At 42.8% G+C, this 20,957-nt stretch overlaps 1 protein-coding gene and 1 long non-coding RNA gene across 9 annotated transcripts in view; one reads left to right on the top strand and one right to left on the bottom strand.

Moving 5' to 3' along the window:
• MACROH2A1 (macroH2A.1 histone) overlaps positions 1 to 20,957 on the top strand; it is a 79,220-nt gene that overhangs the window by 42,333 nt on the left and 15,930 nt on the right. For 2 of the 8 annotated variants that reach the window (XM_023255428.2, XM_045059150.1), the window contains 2 exons: positions 11,139 to 11,246; positions 19,145 to 19,244. In XM_023255428.2, the coding sequence (XP_023111196.1) occupies positions 11,139 to 11,246; positions 19,145 to 19,244 (208 nt within the window). Of the gene's footprint in view, positions 1 to 11,135; positions 11,247 to 19,144; positions 19,245 to 20,957 lie in introns of all 8 variants that reach the window. The other 6 variants (XM_023255427.2, XM_045059149.1, XM_023255437.2 and 3 more) reach the window with 3 other exon arrangements.
• On the bottom strand, positions 16,675 to 20,795 carry LOC123385894. The gene is made up of 2 exons (XR_006599132.1): positions 20,465 to 20,795; positions 16,675 to 16,887 (listed from the first exon to the last, which is right to left on the bottom strand). It is a non-coding gene; the product is annotated as an uncharacterized LOC123385894 (long non-coding RNA).

The raw sequence follows: 20,957 nt of genomic DNA, 5'->3' as shown, positions 1-20,957 counted from the left end.
GAATTGTGGTATCATAGGGTATTCATATGTTCAGCTTTAGTGGAGAGTGCCAAATAGTTTTCCCGAGTGGTGGTGAAAGTGAGCATTCCCATTGCAGCAAATGGGGATTCCAGTTCTACATGCTTGCCAAGGCAGGCTGTTTTGAGAGTTAAATTTTAGCCAGTCTGATGGCTGTGCATTGTCTTCATGACCATTTAGCTTTCGCATGTGCTGAAACAAATTTTGGCCCTTTGGATAGGTCCTTTTGTGCTAGTGTTTTAGGCAGTTTTAAAAATGTGGATTATCTATCTCTTTTAAATGCCTTACAGTACGTATTTATTATGGATATGAATTCTTTTTTTATTGAGATATAATTGGCATTTAATATCATATTAATATCAGGTGTACAACATGATGATTTGATATTTGTATATATTGCAAATGATCACTACAGTAAGTCCAGTTACCATCTGTCACCATATGTAATTACCAAGTTTTTTTTCTTAGGAGAACTTCTCAAGTCGGCTTTGTTAGCAACTTCCAAATATGCAGTACGGTATTAAAAACTATAGCCACCGTGCGGTGTATTACATCCCCGTGACTTTGGTTTTTTTATCACTGGAAGTCTGTACCTCTTGACAAGCTTCACCCATTTCACCGCCCCCCCCACCTCTGTCAACCATCAGTCTGTTCTCTGTATTTGTAAACTCGGATTTTTTTTTTCTTTTTTGCGATTCCACACATAAGTGAGAACATACTGTTACTTGTCTTTCTCTGTCTTGATTTATTTCGCTTAGTATAATGCCCTCCAGGTCACATCCTTCTTTTTTAGTGATAACACTCTATTTTGTATATGTGTGTGTATATGTATATATAAAATACATGAGGAGATAATGTATAATAGGATACATAACATATCTAATAGGACATATTATATGTAAGGACATATATATCAGGATATAAAATATGTTAGTATATATAATATATAAGTATCTTTATCAAATTTTCACATTGTCTCTAGCCATGTTTTCATTGATGGATACTCAGGTTATTTTCATTACTTGGCTATTATACATAATGCTGCAGTAACCCTGCAGGTGCACATATATTCTTGAGTTGGTGTTTTGTTTTCTTTAGAAGTAAAAATTGTTGGATCATATGGTAGTTCTATTTAATTTTCTGAGGAACCTCCATAATGTTTCCCATGGTGGCTGCACCAATTTACATTTCCAACTACAGTGCACAAGGAACTCCCCTTTCTCCATGTCCTTACCAGGACTTAACTATTTATTATCTTTTTGATAATAGCCTAACAGGTGTGAGGCGATAGATACCTCACTGTGGATTGGATTTGCATGTATCTGGTGATGAGTTATGTTGAGCACCTTTTCACGTACTTGTTGCCTGTCTGTATGTCTTCTTTGGAAGAGTGTGTATTCAGATTCTCTGACCACTTTTTTTTTTTAAGTTTTTACTTAAATTCCAGTTATTTAACATACAGTGTAATAATATCAGTTTCAGGGGAACAGTTAGTAATTTAACACTTCCATACAATGCCCAGTGCTCATTGTGACACGAGCACTCCTTAATCCCCATCGCCCATTTAGCCCATCCGCCCCCCCCACCGTTCCCCCTCTGGTAACCATCAGTTTGTTCTCTACAGTTAAGAGACTATCTCTTGGTTTGCCTCTCTGTTTTTTTCCCTTTGCTCATTTGTTTCGTTTCTTAAATTCCACAGATGAGTGAAATCATATGGTATCTGTCTTTCTCTGACTTATTTTGCTTAGCATAACATTCTCTAGCTCCCTCCACATCATTGCAAATGGCAAGATTTCATTGTTTTTGATGGTTGAGTAACATTCCACTGTGAACATATACCACATCTTCTTCATCCGTTCGTCAGTGGATACTTGGGCTGTTTCCATAATTTGGTTATTGTAGATAATGCTGCTATAAATATCGGGGTGCATGTGTTCCTTTAAATTAGTATTTTTGTGTTTTTTGGATAATAGGGTAGTTCCATTTTTAACTTTTTGAGGAACCCCCAAACTGTTTTCCACAGTGGCTGCACCAGTTTGCATTCCAGTCAATATAGCAAGAGGGTTCCCTTTCTCCATACCCTCTCCAACACCTGTTGTTTCTTGTGTTGTTGATTTTAGCTATTCTGACAGGTGCAAAGTTATGTCATTGTAGTTTTGATTTGTGTTTCCCTGATGATGAGTGATCATGAGCAGCTTTTCATGTGTCTTTTGGCCATCTGGATATTTTCTTTGGAAAAATGTCTATTTGTGTCTTCTGCCTAGTTTTTAATTGGATTTTTAATTTTGGGGTGTTGAGTTTTATAAGTTCTTTATATATTTTCGATACTAATCCTTTTTGAGATAGGACGTTTGCAAATATCCCATTCTGTAGATTGCCTTTTAGTTTTGTTGATTGTTCCCTTCCCGGCACAGAAGCTTTTTGTTTTGATGCAGTCCCAGCAGTTTATTTTTGCCTTTCTTTCCCTTGCCTCAGGAGACATAGCTGGAAAGAAGTTGCTGCAGCTGATGTCAAAGAAGTTACTGCCTCTGTTCTCTTCGAGGCTCTTTATGGTTTCAGGTCTCACAGTTAGGTCTCTGACCACTTTTTAATAAAAAAAATTCTTTTTCTTTTGCTACTAAGTTGTATGAGTTCTTTATATATTTTGGATATTAACCCCTTATCAGATACAGATTTTCTTTGACTTATGATGGGGTTGTGTCATGATGAAACCATTGTAAGTTGAAAATATCATCAGGTTGAAAGTGCATTTAATACACATAATTACCATACATCATAGCTTTAGCCCAGCCTACTGTAAACGTGCTCAGAACACTTATTAGCCGACAATTGGACAAAATCATTTAACCCAAAGCCTATTTTATAATAAAGTGTTGAATATTTCGTGTAACTTATTGAATACTGTACTGAAAGTGAAAAACAGAATGGTTCTATGGGTACAGAATGTTTGTGTAAGTCTGTCAATCATTTACCATCATGACTGTGTGACTGACCGGGTGCTGTGGCTACGTGTTGATGTCCAACATCACGAGAGAGTATAGTACTGCACATTGCTATCCTGGGGGAAAAAATCAAAATTTAAAATTAAAAGTATACTTTCTACTGAATGCATATAGCTTTTGCACCATTGGAAAGCAGAAAAATTCAAAGTCAGGGCCTGTCTGTACATGATTTGCAAATAATTTCTCTGAAGGTGGCCTTTTCATTTTGTTGATGGTTCCTTTGCTCTGCAGAATCTTTTTAGTTTGGTGTAGTCCCATTTTTTATTTTGCTTTCATTGCCTTTGCTTATGATATCATATACTAAACATCATTGCCAAGAGCATTAACAATGAGCTTACCATCTGTTTTCTAGGAGTTTCTTGGTTTCTGGACTTGCATTCTAGTCTTTAATCCATTTTGAGTTAATTTTTGTGTATTATGTAAAATGGCGGTACAGTTTCATCCTTTTGCACGTGGCTATCCTATTTTCCCAACATTGTTTAATTGCAGTGACTGTCCTTTCCCTGTTGTATAGTCTTGGCTCTTATGTCATGAATTCATAATGTATATGTGGGTTTATTTCTGGGCTCTCCATTCTGTTTCACTGGTCTGTGTGTCTGTTTTCGTGTTGATACCATAGTGTTTTGATTACACTTGTATCTCAGCTTTGTAATATAATTTGAAGTCAGGGAGCATGATGACTTCTGTTTTGTTCTCCTTTGTCAAGATGGCTTTGGCTTTTGGAGTCTTTTGTGATTTCATGTAAATCTTAATATTGTTTGTTCTGTTTCCATAAGAAATGCCATTGGAATTTTGATACAGATTGCATTGAATCTGTAGATTGCTTTGGGTAGTATTAACATTTTAACAATATTAATCCTTTCAATCCATGAGCACAAAATATCTTTCCATTTATTTGTGTCTGGTTCAGTTTCTTTAATTAATGTACTAGAGTTTTGAGGATATAGTTTTTTGCCTTTTTGGTTAAATTTATTTGTAAATATTTTATTTTTTGATGCAACTGTAAATGGGATTATTTTCTTAATTTCTGTTTATGATAATTGTTATTAGCATATACAGATGGAACAGATTTCTGTATATTAATCTGGTATCGTGAAACTTTATTGAATCCATTTATTCTAAGTTTTTTAATGTATACTTATTTTTGAGAGAGACAGAGTGTGAGCAGGGGAGAGTCAATGAGAGAGAGAGACACACACACACAGAATCTTAAGCAGGCTCTGTGCTCTGAGCTGTCAGCACAGAACCTGATGCGGGGCTCGAACTCACCACCTGTGAGATCATGACCTGAGCCGAAGTCAGATGCTTAACTGACTGAACCACCCAGGTGCTTCTATTCTAACAGGTTTTTGATGGAGTCTTTTGGGTTTTCTATATATAGTATCATGCTATTTGCAGACAGAGACAGTTTTACTTCTTTCTGAATTGGATGCCTTTTCTTTTCCTTGCCTAATTGCTCTGGCAAGGACTTCTAATATAGTATTAGAATAAAATACATATATGTATACATACATACTGTGTATATATATACATATACACTACATGTATAGTATATGTATACACATATACATATATACATATATAGTATGTGTGTGTGTATATGTATATATTTATATATATTCTAATATATATTAGAATAAAAGTGGCAAGAATGGGTATTGTTATCTTGTCCCTGATCTTAGAGGAAAAGCTTTCAGCTTTCCACTAATGAATATGAAGTTAGCTGTGGGCTTGACATTTATGGCTTTTAATATGTTGAGGTATGTTCCTTCTATACCCAGTTTGTTGAGATTTTTTATCATAAATGGATGTTGAATTTTGTCAAAGGCTTGTTCTGCATTTGTTTAGGTGATCATAGGTTTGTGGGGTTTTTTTTACCCTTCATTTGTTAATGTGGTGTATCACTTTGATGGATTTGTGGGATATTGAACCACCCTTACACCCCCCACAGTAAATCCCACTTGATCATGGTATATGATCCTTTTAATGCATTGTCAAATTCATTTGTTAGTATTTTGTTGAGTGGCTTGCATCTTTGTTCGTCAGGGATATTGGCTTGTAATTTACTTTTCTTATGGCATCTTTGTCTGGTTTTGGTATCGGGGTAGTGCTGGCCTTATAAAATGAGTTTGGAAATGTCCTCTTATATTTTGGAAGTTTTAGAAGGATTGGTATTCATTCTTCTTTAAATGTTTATTAGAATAAACCATTGAAACCTGGTCCTGGACTTGTGTTGGTTGGTTGTGAGGTTTTCGATGACTGATGCTCTATACCTTTACTAGTAATCGGACTGTTGAGATTTTTATTTCTTCGTTATTCAGTGTTGGTAGTCTGTGTGTTTCTAGGAATTGGTCCATTTCTTCTAGGTTGTCCAATATTTTTGGCATATAATTGTTCATAGTCATCTGTTAAAATCCTTTGTATTTCTGTGGTATCAGTTGTAACAGCTCTTTTATTTCTGATTTATTTATTTGACTCCTCTGGGTTTTTTCTTAGTCTAGCCAAAGGTTTGTCAGTTTTGTTTATCTTTTCAGAGGACTAGCTCTTAGGTTAATTTATCTTTTCTATTTTTGTCTATGTGTTGCTGCACTGATCTGTATTATTTCCTTCTTTCTACTAATTTTGGGCTTCATTTGTTCCTTTTTCTTTTTTCTGGTTTCTTTTGGTGTAAGGTTATATTGTTTGAGCTTTCTCTTGTTTTTTTTTTTTTTTAAAAACTTTATTGTTTACTTATTTTTGAGACAGAGAGAGACAGAGCATGAGCAGGGAAGGGGCAGAGAGAGAGGGAGACACATAATGTGAAGCAGGCTCCGGGGTCCAAGCGGTCAGCACAGAGCCCGACGCGGGGCTCGAACTCACAAACTGCGAGATCATGACCTGAGCCAAAGTCGGACGCTTAACCGACTGAGCCACCCAGGCGCCCCTCTCCTGTTTTTTCGAAGCAGCCTGTGTTGCTATACACTTTTCCTCTTAGAACTGCTTTTGTTGCATCTCGTAAGTTTTGGCATGTTGTATTTCCATTTCCCTTTGTCTCAAGGTATCTTTTTATTTCTCTTTTGATTTCTTCTTGACCCGCTGGTTGTTGAGTAGTGTGTAGTTTAATCTCCACATATTTGAATCTTCCAGGTTTTTTTTTATTCGTAATTGACTTCTAGTTTCTTGGCACTGTGATCAGAAAAGATGATTCATACAATTTCAGTCTTCTCAAATCTATTAAGATGTGTTTTGTGTCCTAAAACATGATCTTTACCACACAATGTTCTATGTGCATTTGAGAGGAATGTGTATTCTGTTACTTTTGGACGCAATGTTCTGAATATATCTATTAAGTCCACCTGGTCTAATGTGTCATTGATTTTTCTGTCTGGTTGATCTATCTATTGATGAAAATGGAGGTATAATGTCCCCTATTATTATTGTATTGCTTTCTACTTCTGACTTTAGGTTTCTTAGTGTTTGCTTTATATATTTATGTGCTCTTGGATTGGGTGCATAAATGTTTACGGAATTTATGAAATATATACAAATATCTTCTGGTGGGATTGACACATTTATCATTATGTAATAGCCTTCATTATCTGTTATTGTAGTCTTTGTTTTAAAGAATATTTTACCTGATACATGTACAGGTACCCCAGCCTCCTTTTGGTTTCTAGTTACATGAAAAATATTTTTCCGTCCTTTCACTTTCAGTCTGTCTTGTCCTTGTGAAGTAAGCCTCTTGGAGGCACCATATAGATGAGTCTTGTGGGTTGTTTTTTTTTGATGTTTATTTTTGAGGGAGAGAGAGAGTGTGTGAGCAGGGAAGGGGCAGACAGAGGGAGACACACAGAATCTGAAGCAGGCTCCAGGCTCTGAGCTGTCAGCACAGAGCCCGATGCGGGGCTGGAACCCACAAACCACGAGATCATGACCTATGCTTAAGTAGGATGCTCAACGGACTGAGCAACCCAGGTGCCCTGATCAGTCTTGTGTTTTTATCCATTTAGCCTCCGTGTCTTTTGGTTGGAGAGTTTAGTTCAAAAGAAATTATTGACAGGTATGTACTTGTTGCCATTATGTTGTTTTCTGGCTATTTTGTAGTTCTTCTGTTCCTTTCTACCTCTCTTGCTCTCTGCCTTTGTGATTTGATGAGTGTTTTTAGTGGTATAGATTTATCTTTTGTGCATTTACTGTAGGCTTTTGCTTTGTGTTTATCATGGACACACAGGTTTATAGAACAACCTATAACAGTTTATTTTAAGCTAATAACATAAATTTGAACACATTCTCAAACTCTACATTTTTACCCTCCCAACATTTTATGTTATTGATGTCACACTTTATGTGTTTTAATCTTGTGCATCCCTTAACTAATTATCGCACTTATTTTTACTACTCTTGTGTCTTAACATTCATATTAGCTTTCTAAGCGATTAATTCTCTACCTTTAGTATAGATTTACCTTTACTAGTGAGAGTTATACTCTCATGTATTTTCCTATTACTAATAGCACTCCTTTCTTTTCAGCTTAAAGAAGTCCTTTTAAAAACATTTCTTATAAGGCTAGTTTAGTGGTGATGAACTCCTTTAGCTTTTGCTTGTCTGGAGACTTATTTCTCTCTCAATTTCAAAGGACACCTTGGCCAGGTAGAGTATTCTTGGTTGGAAGTTGTTTTAATTTTCAGTACTTGGAATATATTGTGCTTCTCCCTTCTGGCCTACAAATTTCTGCTGAAAATCTGATAGTCGGATGGGGGTTCCCTTGTATGAAAACAAGTTGTTTTTCTCTTGCCACTTAGAAGATTCTCTCCTTGTCAAAAATCTTTAACTTGTGACATTTTAATTATAATGTGTCTTGGTGTGGGTCTCTTTGGGTTCATAGTTTTTGGAGCTCTGTGGGCTTCCTGTCAGGATTTTCTTCTTTTTTTTATGGCTGAATATTTCAGTATATATATACCACAGTTCTTTACCCATTCATCTCTCTGTGGACACTTAGATTGTGTCTGTGTGTTGCCCGTTATAAATGATGCTGCTGTGATCAGGGGGTATGGTTCTCTCTTTGACACAGGATTTTTGTTTCCTTTGGTTATATTCCCAGAAGTGGAATTGCTGGATCATATGGTAGTTCTACTTGTAATTTTTTGAGGAAGCTTCCTATCGTTTTCCCCTAGTGGTTGTCCCAGTGTACAGCATGGGCAACAGCTTTAATGGTGGAGGCCCTGAGCAAATGAGCCATTGCTGAAAGCCACCAGGATTAATTATCACAGGCTAAGCCTTATAATTTGGCTTCATAGGCAGCTGCTGACTTATACGCGGGTCCCAGAGTAAAACCTTCTAGTAAAACCAGCTCCCTTTCTTGGATACCTGAAATTCTGAAAGTTAAGGCTTTCTCACCTCTAAAAGTCCAAGTATTTGGGGGGCATAAGCACTAAATCCTTATCTACTTATCAACTGTATCCCATTCCCAAGTGTTTACTGAGGACCCCCTGCATGCACTGCGCTCCCTGGGTAGAGCAGTGGTTCTCAAAGGTTTTTGCTTGCCTACATCCTAAAACAATTTTGAAGATCTTTGTATCTCACACATTTAAATTTTGACAGCTAAACTTTTCATAATAAATTTAAATATCTGTGAAGTGTATAATTTTTGGTATGCAAAACACTGTTTCATCACTCATTTACATGTATCCAAAGAAATTGAAATACAACGTTGATTTGGAGTACCATCATTTAAAAACATATAGACAAGCTCTTTTTTAACAGGCAGCAAATTTACATTAATTTTCTCCTTGAACCCGTATTTCCCTTTCACTTGTCCCACAATATTTTATCCTAATGTCAAACATTTTATGCTGCTGGTATTTTCTTGATGTTCAGAACAAAAATAATGTATATAAATTTAAATTTACTTGGAAAAAATTTCTTGTGATCATAAATCCACTAAATGCTGTGGATTCTACAGGACTGGATCATTGTCACATTTATTAACACACAGTTGATCACACCAATACTGTGCAAATTTAATAAATATTAAGGAAAATATTCCCTCAACTGTATCTTTTTTTTCCCGTAACCGTGTCTTGTAATGGGATAGATGGAGATCGTTTTTATAATTCACTCAGGTTCCTAGGACAGTTACTTACTTATAAAATGAAACAGGGTTCAGCATCCTATATTTGGATATTTATAGGTGTAAGTACTTGGAATGTCTTACGCACAGAAAGTAGTTGAATGGGAATGGAAAGGATTTCAGGGCACAGCAATATCACTCGATCCTCCGAACTCTTGAGTTATGTGGCAGCAGTCACATAGTAATCTGTCATCAATTTCTTTTAGTATGTTTTACTTCACAATTGTTTTAGATGGACAGAAAAGTTACAGAGACAGTCCAGAGTGTTCCTGAATGCCCCTCACCAGTTTCCCCATCGTAACATCTTCCATAACCCCGGTACATTTGTCACAACTAAGAAACTGGCACTGTTAACTCCATCAGTCTGTTCTTTAATGATCTCTCATCTGTTAAGTCATTTTGGTATTTCTCCCGTTTTGTTGAAAGCACAGAATTAGAAACATCTGAGTAGTGAAAGGATTTGTCACCCAGCCTTTCCCTTTCTTGTTTCCTGGAAAGTGTATCAAAAATAGGCTTACTAAGACTTACCACGTAACTGTGGGTTATACCTTTTTCACTGTTGGTCTATCATTTGTCCAGTCTGGCGTACCGGAAGAATTAGGAAAGCCATAATAGTGATCATTTTATCATATCTTTGCTAATACCCTGTTTTGTGATAAAATAATTTTTCTCTTATTTATATCAAAACCTTGGAGCTTCGGATTTAGGTCATTTCGTTTATGGAAAATGTTCGAGGTTGGCCGTAGAACTTAAATGTCAAAGCATTCCTTCTTGTTAAAGTGTTGAGTAAAACTAGCCGTTATTTTTTCAATGTAAGCAAAAATGTTAATATGTTAATGAATTTGAATCCCTAAGTTGGCATGTGGACAGGGTCTGTGGTCCAGAGCCTTCCTCCATAAATGCATGGTCATCTGGGATACCTTTCATCCCGTTTTCTTGGTTTCCCCACACTGGAGCATCTCTCAAGACTGATGTCCTTTTTGATCGTACTTGGGAAGGGAAAAGGCGAAGTATCTAAACACAAATTGACATTGTTCCCGCTATCCTCAGTGTATGATACATGTGAATGCAGAACATCCCCAAATGAGCCAGAATACCCATTTCTCTTATAATCCTCATGCTTAACAGAAATGCATGAAAGACTGGTAAAGTCCTGTATCCCTTTTCCCTCCCTGGGGGTGTGCCAGGCTACTAGTCACTGTGGGAAGCAGGACAAGGGTGGTGGTGCAGGGAGTTCTGACATGAGACCTCTATCACATGTGCAGATCACTTAGGGTAGATCACTTTCAGGAAAAAGTACATGAGAAAGTTGAGGATCTGGAAATGAATTAAACCTGTCTGGACAACAGACCTTGCAAGGCCCTTAGGAACCCCAGGGTATACATATTTGAGTCGGGTTGGGGCTGGAAGGAGGCCCATGAGATGCTGATATCCATGCCCACTATGAGGATGGGGAGTCCCCAGGGGCAGCGGGACTCAGCAACAGCCACCATAGGGATCCTTCTCCAAGGCTGGTTTTCATGAAGGACAGTTGGGAGTGTCTTACCTACCGGGCTGGAAGAGGTTGCAGGGTTATGGTTCTTGGTCTGATTTTTGCTCTTTGAGAACTAGTGACCAGGAACAGATTGCTTTTTCCCCTCCAACTTGAATAGTGTGCAGACATCGAGAAAGCAAAGACCCTTAAGTAAGAGATACTTAATTGGTCTAAACTTACAAAAATAGTTGTTCTCGATTATCATTCCACAGTAGAGTTTTGCCTTTAAGTAGCTGTGTGTTTACATGACAAAGTGATGCAAATACAGCTAACTGTCCTCATAGAACTCCCGGACTTCACAGTGAGCCTGCAGTTCCCGAGCTGAGACAGGTCCCAAACTGGTTGTGTTTTAGTTTCCTGTTTTCTGCAGTATTAAGGGGAGGGCGTGTGAGCTTCCTCCCCATTAGAAAAGCCCAGATTCCTTTGGTCTCTGCCTGTATGGGCCTCATAGTGACTCTTGTATTTGTGCAAGAAGAAGCAGGGCGAAGTCAGCAAGGCAGCCAGCGCCGACAGCACCACCGAGGGAACGCCGGCCGATGGCTTCACAGTACTCTCCACCAAGAGCCTCTTCCTCGGCCAGAAGGTAGGCAGATGTGCGGCCTCGGTCTGCTCGCGGCCCTGGGACAGACGGGTGGAGGCCACCTCTGTTGCAGGAAGGCCTGGGGATTCCCGGAGGCCACTCCTGGCCTTGTGGGTGTGGAAGGAGGAGTGGGTAGCCTCACGGGGGGCTGCGGCAGGAGCAGTGGGGGAGAGTGGCAGGTGGGAAGAAGAGGTAGTGGTAAAGAAGCGGGAAAGCCGCTCCCGTGGTGGTGGGGGGCTCGGGACAACCCCGGGGTTAGTCTGCAGAAGAAGCTACTAATGTGGGATACACTGGTCATCATGTAGCCCCCGGCCAGCAAAACTGCCCCAAGTCAAAGCTGGGTCTTGGAAAAGGAAAGGTCTAGTAGGCAGCGCACAGGCTCGGGTGGGCACTGAAGTCAGAGCCTCTGCTCCGGGGGCGGGATTGTTTTTAGACGTCCTTAGGTAATGGGTGCACTGAGCCACCTCTGGACTCCTCAAGCCAATCTTTTGTTTGTTTTAATCGTGGGCAATGTATTTTCAGCCATCCCAGTGATGCAGCTTTGCCAGGACGCCATGGTTTTGTAAAAGATGATTCACTTTTGTTGAAAATAAAAATGATGCAAAGGCTTTTAAGACCTGAGAGTGAGAGTTAATTAATAATGCTCTATTAACACCAAAAACAAACAAAACAAAACAAAAAACAAACAAAAAAAAGCGGGGGGTGGAGAGAGAGGGAATTACGCTTCTCTTAATGTTTCAGTCCTACGTGAGAAACAATTAAAGGCATGAATGAATTTGACCTTCATGTAAACTGCGTTGTGGCTAACAACTTGGTTCTGAAGCTGCATCATTTTTACAACCTCACTGTCAATTTTCTTTTGCATCTCAGTGACACAGCCCTCCTGCTCCTGCATTGCAAGCGCTCCTTCCCCTCTTCCCCCCTTCCTGTCACTAATTGCACTCAGGCTCTCATGATGCAATTCCTGTGGTGGACCTTGTGTTCCAGCAAATAACCATTGCAGCTGACATTTTATAACCATTATCTGTATTTTGTACGCATTTTTCAAAGGGAAAAATAAGCAGCGCTTGTCATCTTAAGGTCTGGGGCTTTCAGAGTTTTCGTTTAAAAGATTTTTGTTTTTATTTGTTTAAAAGTTTCAACTCAGCAGTGAAGGCAACCACCTGGGTCTACTTTCACACCCTTTAACGTGTCCTCTGGGTAATACATGGAACGTTAACGCGAAGCGCCTTCCCACTTGCTTTGGTTTGAACTCGAGTGTGAACAGCCTGCTCTTGAGGGGTAGCTCCAGTGTCTTTAGGTCCCTGTTGCAGACCGTCAGCCAGGCCTGGAAGCCGATTCAGCAGGTAGCACAGTTCAGGCCCTCCTGCTGTCCCCCACCGTCTCTCACGCTTTCTCCCATCCCACCCTTGGGTGCCCTGCCCCTGGCCTCTCCCTTCCCTGTGGTGGTCTTGCTGTCTCCTGCTGACTACCCCACAGCCAGCCTCACACACCCTTACTGGACGAACTCCAGTACCCTCAGAATAGCAGCACTCAGCCACACAGATGTCCATGTACAAATGGATGCCCTTCTCGATCTCAGGGGTCAGGGTCTTGTCTGGGTTCTGCTGCCTGTGAGCCCTGGAAGGGAGCTGGCAAAGGCCGCAGACACCTTGCTAATTCCTCTGCAGCCACGCAGTGCCTTCTTCCCCACCATGTGGGGTCTCAGGACCAGGTGCCACAGGCCTAACAGTACAAGAGAGTACAAATCGGCAAACACTGTACCCCATTCAGGATTGGGAAGAGGGGAGAGCAAAAAGCTATAGGGAAGTACTGACACTCCATAATAACCTACAGATGTGTCATCTAATGTTGTTTAAGAAACAGGAAAATGGGAGAAGTAGACTTGGCAAAGAAACTAATATGCCTGTCTGAGGTCTTGACTTCTGTTTGGTTGAGCTGAACCCCGTGTAAAGCGGTCAGCTGTCAGAGAGGAGGCTGCGTGCAGACCCAGATAGACCACCCACCTTCTTTCCCACATCCCACAGTTAAGTGTCAGTGGGGAGAACAAACACCGAGCTACCGAGAGGCTGCCCTCCGCGTCAAATGTGCTGCCAGGTTAATGACCCAAAACTCACACATCCAGGGCGAGGTACCCCCAAATCCAGCACCACACATGCCCTTTAGCAGGGTAAACTCTATCTCCCCAACTGTGGCATCACAGAATAAGGGAACACCTCAAGTCAGCCTGGGTGCCAGCATCGGAAACTAGTGTGCCAGCAACCCTTTCTGGAACGCTGGGCCCTGAGGTGTGAGGTAGAGCACGTATTTATGGTCGGGAGCGTTATTTTGCAAGCAGTACTTTCTGGTCCTTTATTGGCTATTACTGTGGGTGAAAGTCATGGCTTAATAATGCAAGAGGGGCAAGAGTCCTAAAACTGATGAGAATTTTCACACAAAGCGCATTTTAAAATGTTACTACAGACCTTAGTTCGTTTTTGTTTTTTTATTCAAGCTAGTTAACATAGAGTGTAGTCCTGGCTCCTGGAGTAGAACCCAGTGATTCATCTCTTCCATACGACACCCAGTGCTCATCCTGAAATGTCCCCTCCTTCATGCCCATCACCCATTTAGCCCATTCCCCCACCCACCCCTTCCCTTCCAACAGCCCTCAGTTCTCTGTATTCAAGAGTCTATGGACGTTAGTTGTGAGTTGGATTTTAGGCAGTGTCCTAAGAAGGGTACCTGAAGATGAAGACCGTACGTACCCTTTGTCCCACGAGTCCTGTTTTCCCATCTTTGACCATGAAACCCATGCTTGAACGCTGCAAGCAGGAGAAGGTAGAGAAAGGTGATACTGCGCCCTGCACAGCCCTGCAAGCCCTGGTTGCTAAGCTACTCACAGAAGCTGGCCCAGGGCTCAGGAGCCTGGGGTCTAATTATCATTGACGATGGTGTATTTCAGGTTCTCAAGTCTCAGGAGTGATCGTCCTCATTACTCTGCTTTTATCCAGCGTTCACACACATTGTTGAATTGTTTTCAAAAAGAAGACTGCTGTGAATCTGAATCTACCGAATGTCTTTGCTTTGTGCTTCAACAGAGATTCACAGCTTCCTTCCAGAGATTGAAAAACCTGATGGGTTTTTTTTATTTCCAAAAAATTCTTCCAATGTGTATTTCTATAAATCTGTGTCAGTGGTAGTAACTGATTGGGGCTTCCTTGGTCAGCAGTAGGGACCGCAGCGTAAGGAGAATGTGAGTGAGTCTCCAAGCCTCCCAACTGTCAGGATCGGAGCCGCAGCCCCGTAGGCCACTAAAGGCATGGGGCAGGGTACTTTGGGTTGTCTGTCTCGCAGAGACACCCGGTTACCAGAGGCTGGAATACTATAAGGAGAGGGGGCAGTTGAAACGGCAGTGAGGAGAAAAGGGCTGATGCCGTCTTTCTACCCCTACAGCTGACAATGGGCCTCTCACATGCCATGAAGGGTGCTGGCTCCGGGCTTCTAGGCCTCCAGCGGTGCTCACATGTGTCCTTTGTGTGGCAGGTCTAGCCTGAAACCTGCCAGATGCTACCACCAGACCTGAGATCTTCAGGAGAATTAAAGCTGGAGATCTGGGGATGTGTGCAGGCAGGGCATCAGAGCACCGTTAAAGAAAACCCCTTGATCCCAGAGGCAGGGCAGGATGGGGCCACAGAGAAGACACAGTTCTCCATGAGGGGCTTAGAAACAGTGCCCTCTCCCTTGGCCTTGGTTGAAGTGGACTTGGGTGACAGGAAGAGAGTTGCCTTGTATATGGCCAGCACAAGGAAATAAGACTGGTCAGTCTTTTCCCTTCCTTGTCCATTGTGAAGGCATTGTCAAAGAGACGTCAAAATTTAATAATTCCAGGCTGGATTTAACATGTCCTTCAGATACTGTTTATCAATTACTTTTGTTTCCTAAAATGGAATTTTTGATAAATAAAAAAAAAAAAAAATAGGATTCCTCTAGCCAAATAGGTCATGTCAAGGCGCAGTCCACATATCTGTCTAGTAGTTCCAAGCCACTGGCTCCTTCCCTATCATTGGCAGGCCTCCTTCTGACCTGCCCTAAGTGGTGGGGGCCACAGCCTGCCTTCCAGAAAGGCCAGGTTGGCCCTGAGCCACTTGAGGTCCATTGCAGACCAAGGGCCCGGTTTCTGAGCTCTGGCATTTCCATTAGCCCTGCTTTAAGAGAAGAGAGATGTGCATTTCACCTCAGAGTTGTCGGGATGTTTGACATTCACTTCCAGCTCTGTTTGTGTGCCTGTAGCAGCCTGAGCACTGTCTCGGGCCTCTTGTGGCACTCAGGGTTAAGAGACAACCCAGTCTCTGCCTTCTGGGAGCTTCTCCTAATGAGTTCACTTGTGAGTAGAGAACAAGGACTAATGTGGACATAACCACTGGAGGGAATACGGGGGTACTACAGACCGAGAGACCGGATGTGGTAAACCCAGCTGAGATTAGGGTAGTCAGGGCCCGGAGGTGGAAGGGTCTCACGGGACACTTAGCGAGGTCCCCTTCTTCCACCTCCACAGCCAAGTAGGACCCCCTTCTGCTCTCTAACTGGCAGTGCCCTTTCGTCACTCTCTACGGTGGCCAGCAATCTTCAGATGTTTTAAACTCCCCGTGCTGTCATTCAGAACTTATTTTTCCTTTTTTTTTTTTTGTTTTTTTAAGACTTTTATTTGTGTATTTTTTTATGTTTATTTTTGAGAGAGAGAGCATGAGCAGGGAAGGGGCAGAGAAAGAACGAGACACAGAATCTGAAGCAGGCTATAGACTCTGTGGTGTCAGCACAGAGCTCAACATGGGGCTCAAACTCATGAACTGCAAGATCATGACCTGAGCCAAAGTCTGAGGCTCTGACTGAGCCACCCAGGTGCCCCCAAAACTTATTTTCCCATCATTCCCAATGATAAGACAAAGAAGTAGAGACCTTATTCAAATTTCGAAATCATTAGTCCCACCTCCCAGAGAATCAAACTAAATACGAGAATTTTCGCAGTTACCCAGAAATCGTATTTCCCAGCCCACAGGTCCCCCTGCTCTGCCCTGTGCTTCATAGAGCCATGTGGCTCCTGGGGGAAGGGGGTTGGGACTTGGCAGGACTGGCCATCTTTCCTGGCCCCACCAGGCCTATTTGTATGTACCCACTGGACAACAGGATCCTTGCAAGACATTTGCACACGTGGCCTGTTTGTATCCCATGCTCATGGGCTTTCTCCTCCTGTTCAGGGGAGCTTTGGCCTTTGTTCTTGATCATTTCACTGTTGGCTTCTGTCTACTGCCTGCCCGCCCAAGCCAATCTGGTTACCCAGGTGTCTTTCCAAAGTGCCTCTAGCCATGTGGCCTCTCCCCTCGCACCCGTGTCTCTCCCAGACACACCCAAGGCTCCCCCCACCCCAAACACATGCTATATAGTCCAGAGGTGGTTTTTTAAAGTACCTCTATATATTTAATAGCAGAATGGTTCTGCGGCTCAGCCCCTCACCCTGAGGACTTGTACTAAGCCTGGTACACAGCGGAATATAGTCGGAAAAGCAAGACTCAGATGTGAGGGAGAGTGAGAGTACTTGGTTGGCTGGGAATTCTCTGTTGCAGGGGCCGCGGCTCGGTGCGGTGCTTCAGAAAGCAGGCTGCCTCTGTCAGAAAGGAAGGTGCAGAGAGTGAATAGGGAGTTCTCCGAGGAATTTGCGCTGTCTGCGACCATTCCCTCGCTTCAGTACTGCCATGAAGCCCCCGGAACCCACCCCCCACACACAGTTTGTCCAGAGAGCCCACCCCACAGGCAAAAGGGGGCTTCCCCTCAGGCAGAGTCAGAGACCATGTTCTGGGGTCTTCTCTGCTAGCCAAATCAAAGCCTGTGGAAAACAGCTGATTTTCCAATGAGGCATCTCCAAGTATAAGTTCAGAAGCATCTACACCATTGGGAAAAAAATAGCGTGAATTTTAGGGATCTGAACATGTCTTTTTTTTTTAAAACAACAAAGAAAGGAAATTCCTAGGTATCCTAAAAGTGTACTTATCTATACCACACCAAGTAAAGTGTTGCTTTCCCGGTTTTTGTCCTTTCCCTTCCTCCCTCAACAACCTGCTACTACTTTACAGTATAGGGTCTTGGGGTGTTTGTTTTAGGAGGAAGAGCAGGGAAGATTCACTTAATTTGAGTTGCTATAAACACTGTTTGCTTGAAGTGAGATGCAATACTTATATGATAATCAAACCCTTCCCCTTGTCCTGAATCCCGACTCCTCACTTGCCTTCCTCGAGCCCCCCTAGTCTTGCCCATGCACACCCCTTCTCCCTCAGCACAGCAGTTAGCACCCTCACCTTGGTACTGGTCTCTTGTATGCCTCTGTCCTGCAGTGCTGAGTGCTCTGCTGTGTGAGGTCACCCCCCCCCCACCCCCCTGTGGGCTTCTTCCAGGTTCGGGGATGTTGGTGGCCCCTGAACCACCTGCAGTGCTGGGAACCATATCCCAGGAAGTCTCGGTGCAGAAAACTTGTTCCTCTTCCACCTTCCAGCCCTAACTAGAAATGGGACCCTGCTGAGCCTTTCCCCAGTCGTATGACCAGATTTCTTTGCAGAAGTGCTTTCTCACAAAGAATGACTTAGTTTCAGCGGGTCTTTTTTGAGAATCTCCTGTCTACTTCTGGGAATCAGAAATGCGGGTTTATATTTCTGGTGCTTATAGGGTGTCAGGTTTTTTGTTGGGTTTTGTTTTCAACAAAACACTTGGCCTCAGAAATTCAGTGCATTGGAGCTTAGTTGCCAAGAGCCTCCCTGCCAAGTGGCTGCACACGGCCCTGTCCTCCAAGTGCGTGCCTGGACAAAGGCTCCTGTCCTGCTGGGCCCTGCGGCTGCGGGCAGCTCTTCCAGCGTGGATCACAGTGGGTCCCAGGCACCAGCTCCTCTGAGGGCTGCTTAGGCATTGCTCTTGGCTGCAGCTGTTAGGAATTCCTGTCACTGAAGGATAAGCGTCTTAGAGAGTGAGCTAGCACTTTGCTGCAGGCACTTGGACCTAAGAACAGGAGGGGAAAGGGTAGGACCCAGGACAGTAGTCCTGGGCCAGCTAATTCCACTTGTCCTTCTGACACGCAAATCTAGAACTCAGGGCTTCTCTCATCCTGATGCTTGCTATAGCAATGGAATACCTGTGGGAAGGGAGGACATTCATTGGCTCTTCAAAGAGAGCCAGTTGGTTTCCATGCTCATGAAACTCGAGGAAAATCCTCGACCCAGTGGGCCTCCACAAGGTGAAACATTTTAAGAGACACACGGTCTTGCCAGAGAACTGCTGGTTCTCTTCCTGGCTTTCACCAGAACTTCAGGATTAGAGGTTTCTAAGCAACAGACCATCTTGCTCCTTGCTACCTCCGAGCAGGGCAGGGGAGCCAGCCAGCCAGTAGTCAGGGTGACGGGGACAACTTTAAAGACCCATGGCCAGTTAGAGGAGAATGGCAGAGCTACTAGGGCTTTCCCACACCAGCTGGGACTTCTGTACCATCCCAGGGCTCAAAGAAGAGGTCACATACACCGTTCCCACCTCGGCAATGAGTACCCCCATGCTGGGTCCTGATAGCTGCTGTACTTTGTTCCTTCAAAGGGAAGTGGATCCACTAGTCCACATGGCTTATGCCTCCCTTTGGCCCCAAGCATCACCCAGCAGGTTCTGGAGCCTCAGCCTAGCTTGCTTCCTTTCAGCATCCCGAGCAGCCCTGGAGCCTTGTTTGAACTGGATTCATTTTAGCCAGCGACTCCCTGTCCCGCCTCCCCACCCCCACCCCGTGCGCCCAGTGCCCCTGGAGTGTGCACTGCCCTTCATCTGTATCCCAAGGCTCACTTCTCTGTGACTTCCCGGCTGTCCTGTTATTTCCCACCTCATGCTTTTCTTTTCAGCTGAACCTTATTCACAGTGAAATCAGTAATTTAGCCGGCTTTGAGGTGGAGGCCATAATCAATCCTACCAATGCTGACATTGACCTTAAAGATGACCTAGGTAATTGGGGATGGGGTTTGGCACCGCCAGCTGTCAGATGAAAAGTTATGGAACCCAGAATTTAGGCTCTTCATAGTCTCAAACTTCAGATGGTCAAGCCAAATTCCCAAATCCCAGTTGAACATTGGAAGGAAATCCTCAGTGTTTACTCACTCCAAGCCATTTCAAATGGAAATGATCCGATAATGTTTCATTGAGTGCAATTGGCTATTTTCCCCTTGATTGTAAATGTATTGCTATCTAAATTCTCTTCCATAATGATCATACTGACTGCTGGTTACTTGGGAGGGATTTTTTAAAAATGTGTTTGTTTTTTTTTTAGAACTGAAAAATCTCAGGTTACTACAAAATGATAGTTTCTCCATTTAAGCCCTAATTAGAAATGACAAAGCTTAAAAGCACTTGAAAAGGGAGAAAATTAAACTGCATCAGTATATCATTAAGTTGTCTTTAATCCACCAGTAAATTGGTTTCCCCTAAATTTACCACTTACTGTCACTTCCTCAATTTTTTCTACAACTGAAAACAGTATATGACTGCATGCCAGCTTCATGAATTATTTGATTACGGGATGATATTAAACAGAAGGGCAGCATCTCTTTCTGGGTGAGCTCCTACAGAGGACAACTCTGCCTCAGAGCCACGGTGTCTCCCTGGTTGGGGGCAAGCTGAGAGGGATCCCTCAGCATCCCATTCTGTGGCTTGATCTTTGCCTGGAGAACTGTCAGCTCAGGGGCTCAGTGAGGGCTCCTGACCTCTCAGCCTTGAGCCTTGACAGGGGCAGCAGACTAGCAGAGGCCCACCAAGGTAGCTTCAGGCCTGATGCCGACCCAGGTTTGTTTTATAAACCTTTACCCCCGACCTTAGGCTACCTTTGTAAGGTGGCAGATTCGTTTACTGGCACAGATGCTCATTCCAGAGCCCAGGCCCGACCCACACCAATTGGGTGTAACAGTGGGCCGGAAACATAGGAACTGGGACTCAAGAATGCCCTGCCCGGCCTTGTTTTCTGACCACATACTCTCTTCATATGGATATTTTCTTAAAAAAAAAAAAAAAAGGCCACAGGCTAGAAAAAGCAGGGATCCTATCTATCCAAAGTATGTTTTATGTGTAAAATACATGAAAATAAAGAGTGACTAGAGTAAATGGTAGACCTGGAAAAACATTTGTACACACTGAGCGGGAAAACATAAAGGCAGTTCTCTATGCACACATACTGTTTTCTTGGTTTTCAAGAGCTGTCCCTTGAAGGCAGACCAAACGTTGAATGTCGTAAGACCAAAACTCCAGCTCTGAACGTTGACGGCTGCCAACAAAATGGAGAAACTCGTTGTTGTGGTTGGCCTGATAGTCCACGTTTTTTTTAAAACAGATGCCATGTTTTAGTAGCCTTCTCAGTGGGGTGCCAGTTTTATAGGCTTTTGCGAAGTGAAACGGGGCATTCGTTGTTTTGTTATTTCTTTTAATCTTTGGAAATGATCTCATGTGTGTGTTTCTCTTTTTTTGGACATGTCATTCAAATGTTTAATTTAAACATGTCACATTTGATATTCCTCCTCCTCCTCCTCCTCCTCTTCCTCCTCCTCCTCCTCACCCCCATCCACATGTGCGCACACTTCGTGGACTGATTGCCCCTTGGGCTCACATGTTGGAATCGACCAGGTAGGCCAGCCCCGCCATTGGGGCATTAGTAAATGTGCCTGTGCGTGG

The sequence above is a fragment of the Felis catus genome, chromosome A1 (genome assembly GCF_018350175.1).
Source record: "Felis catus isolate Fca126 chromosome A1, F.catus_Fca126_mat1.0, whole genome shotgun sequence".
Classification (NCBI taxonomy): Eukaryota; Metazoa; Chordata; class Mammalia; order Carnivora; family Felidae; genus Felis; species Felis catus.
This window is presented reverse-complemented; position numbering and strand designations above follow the sequence as displayed.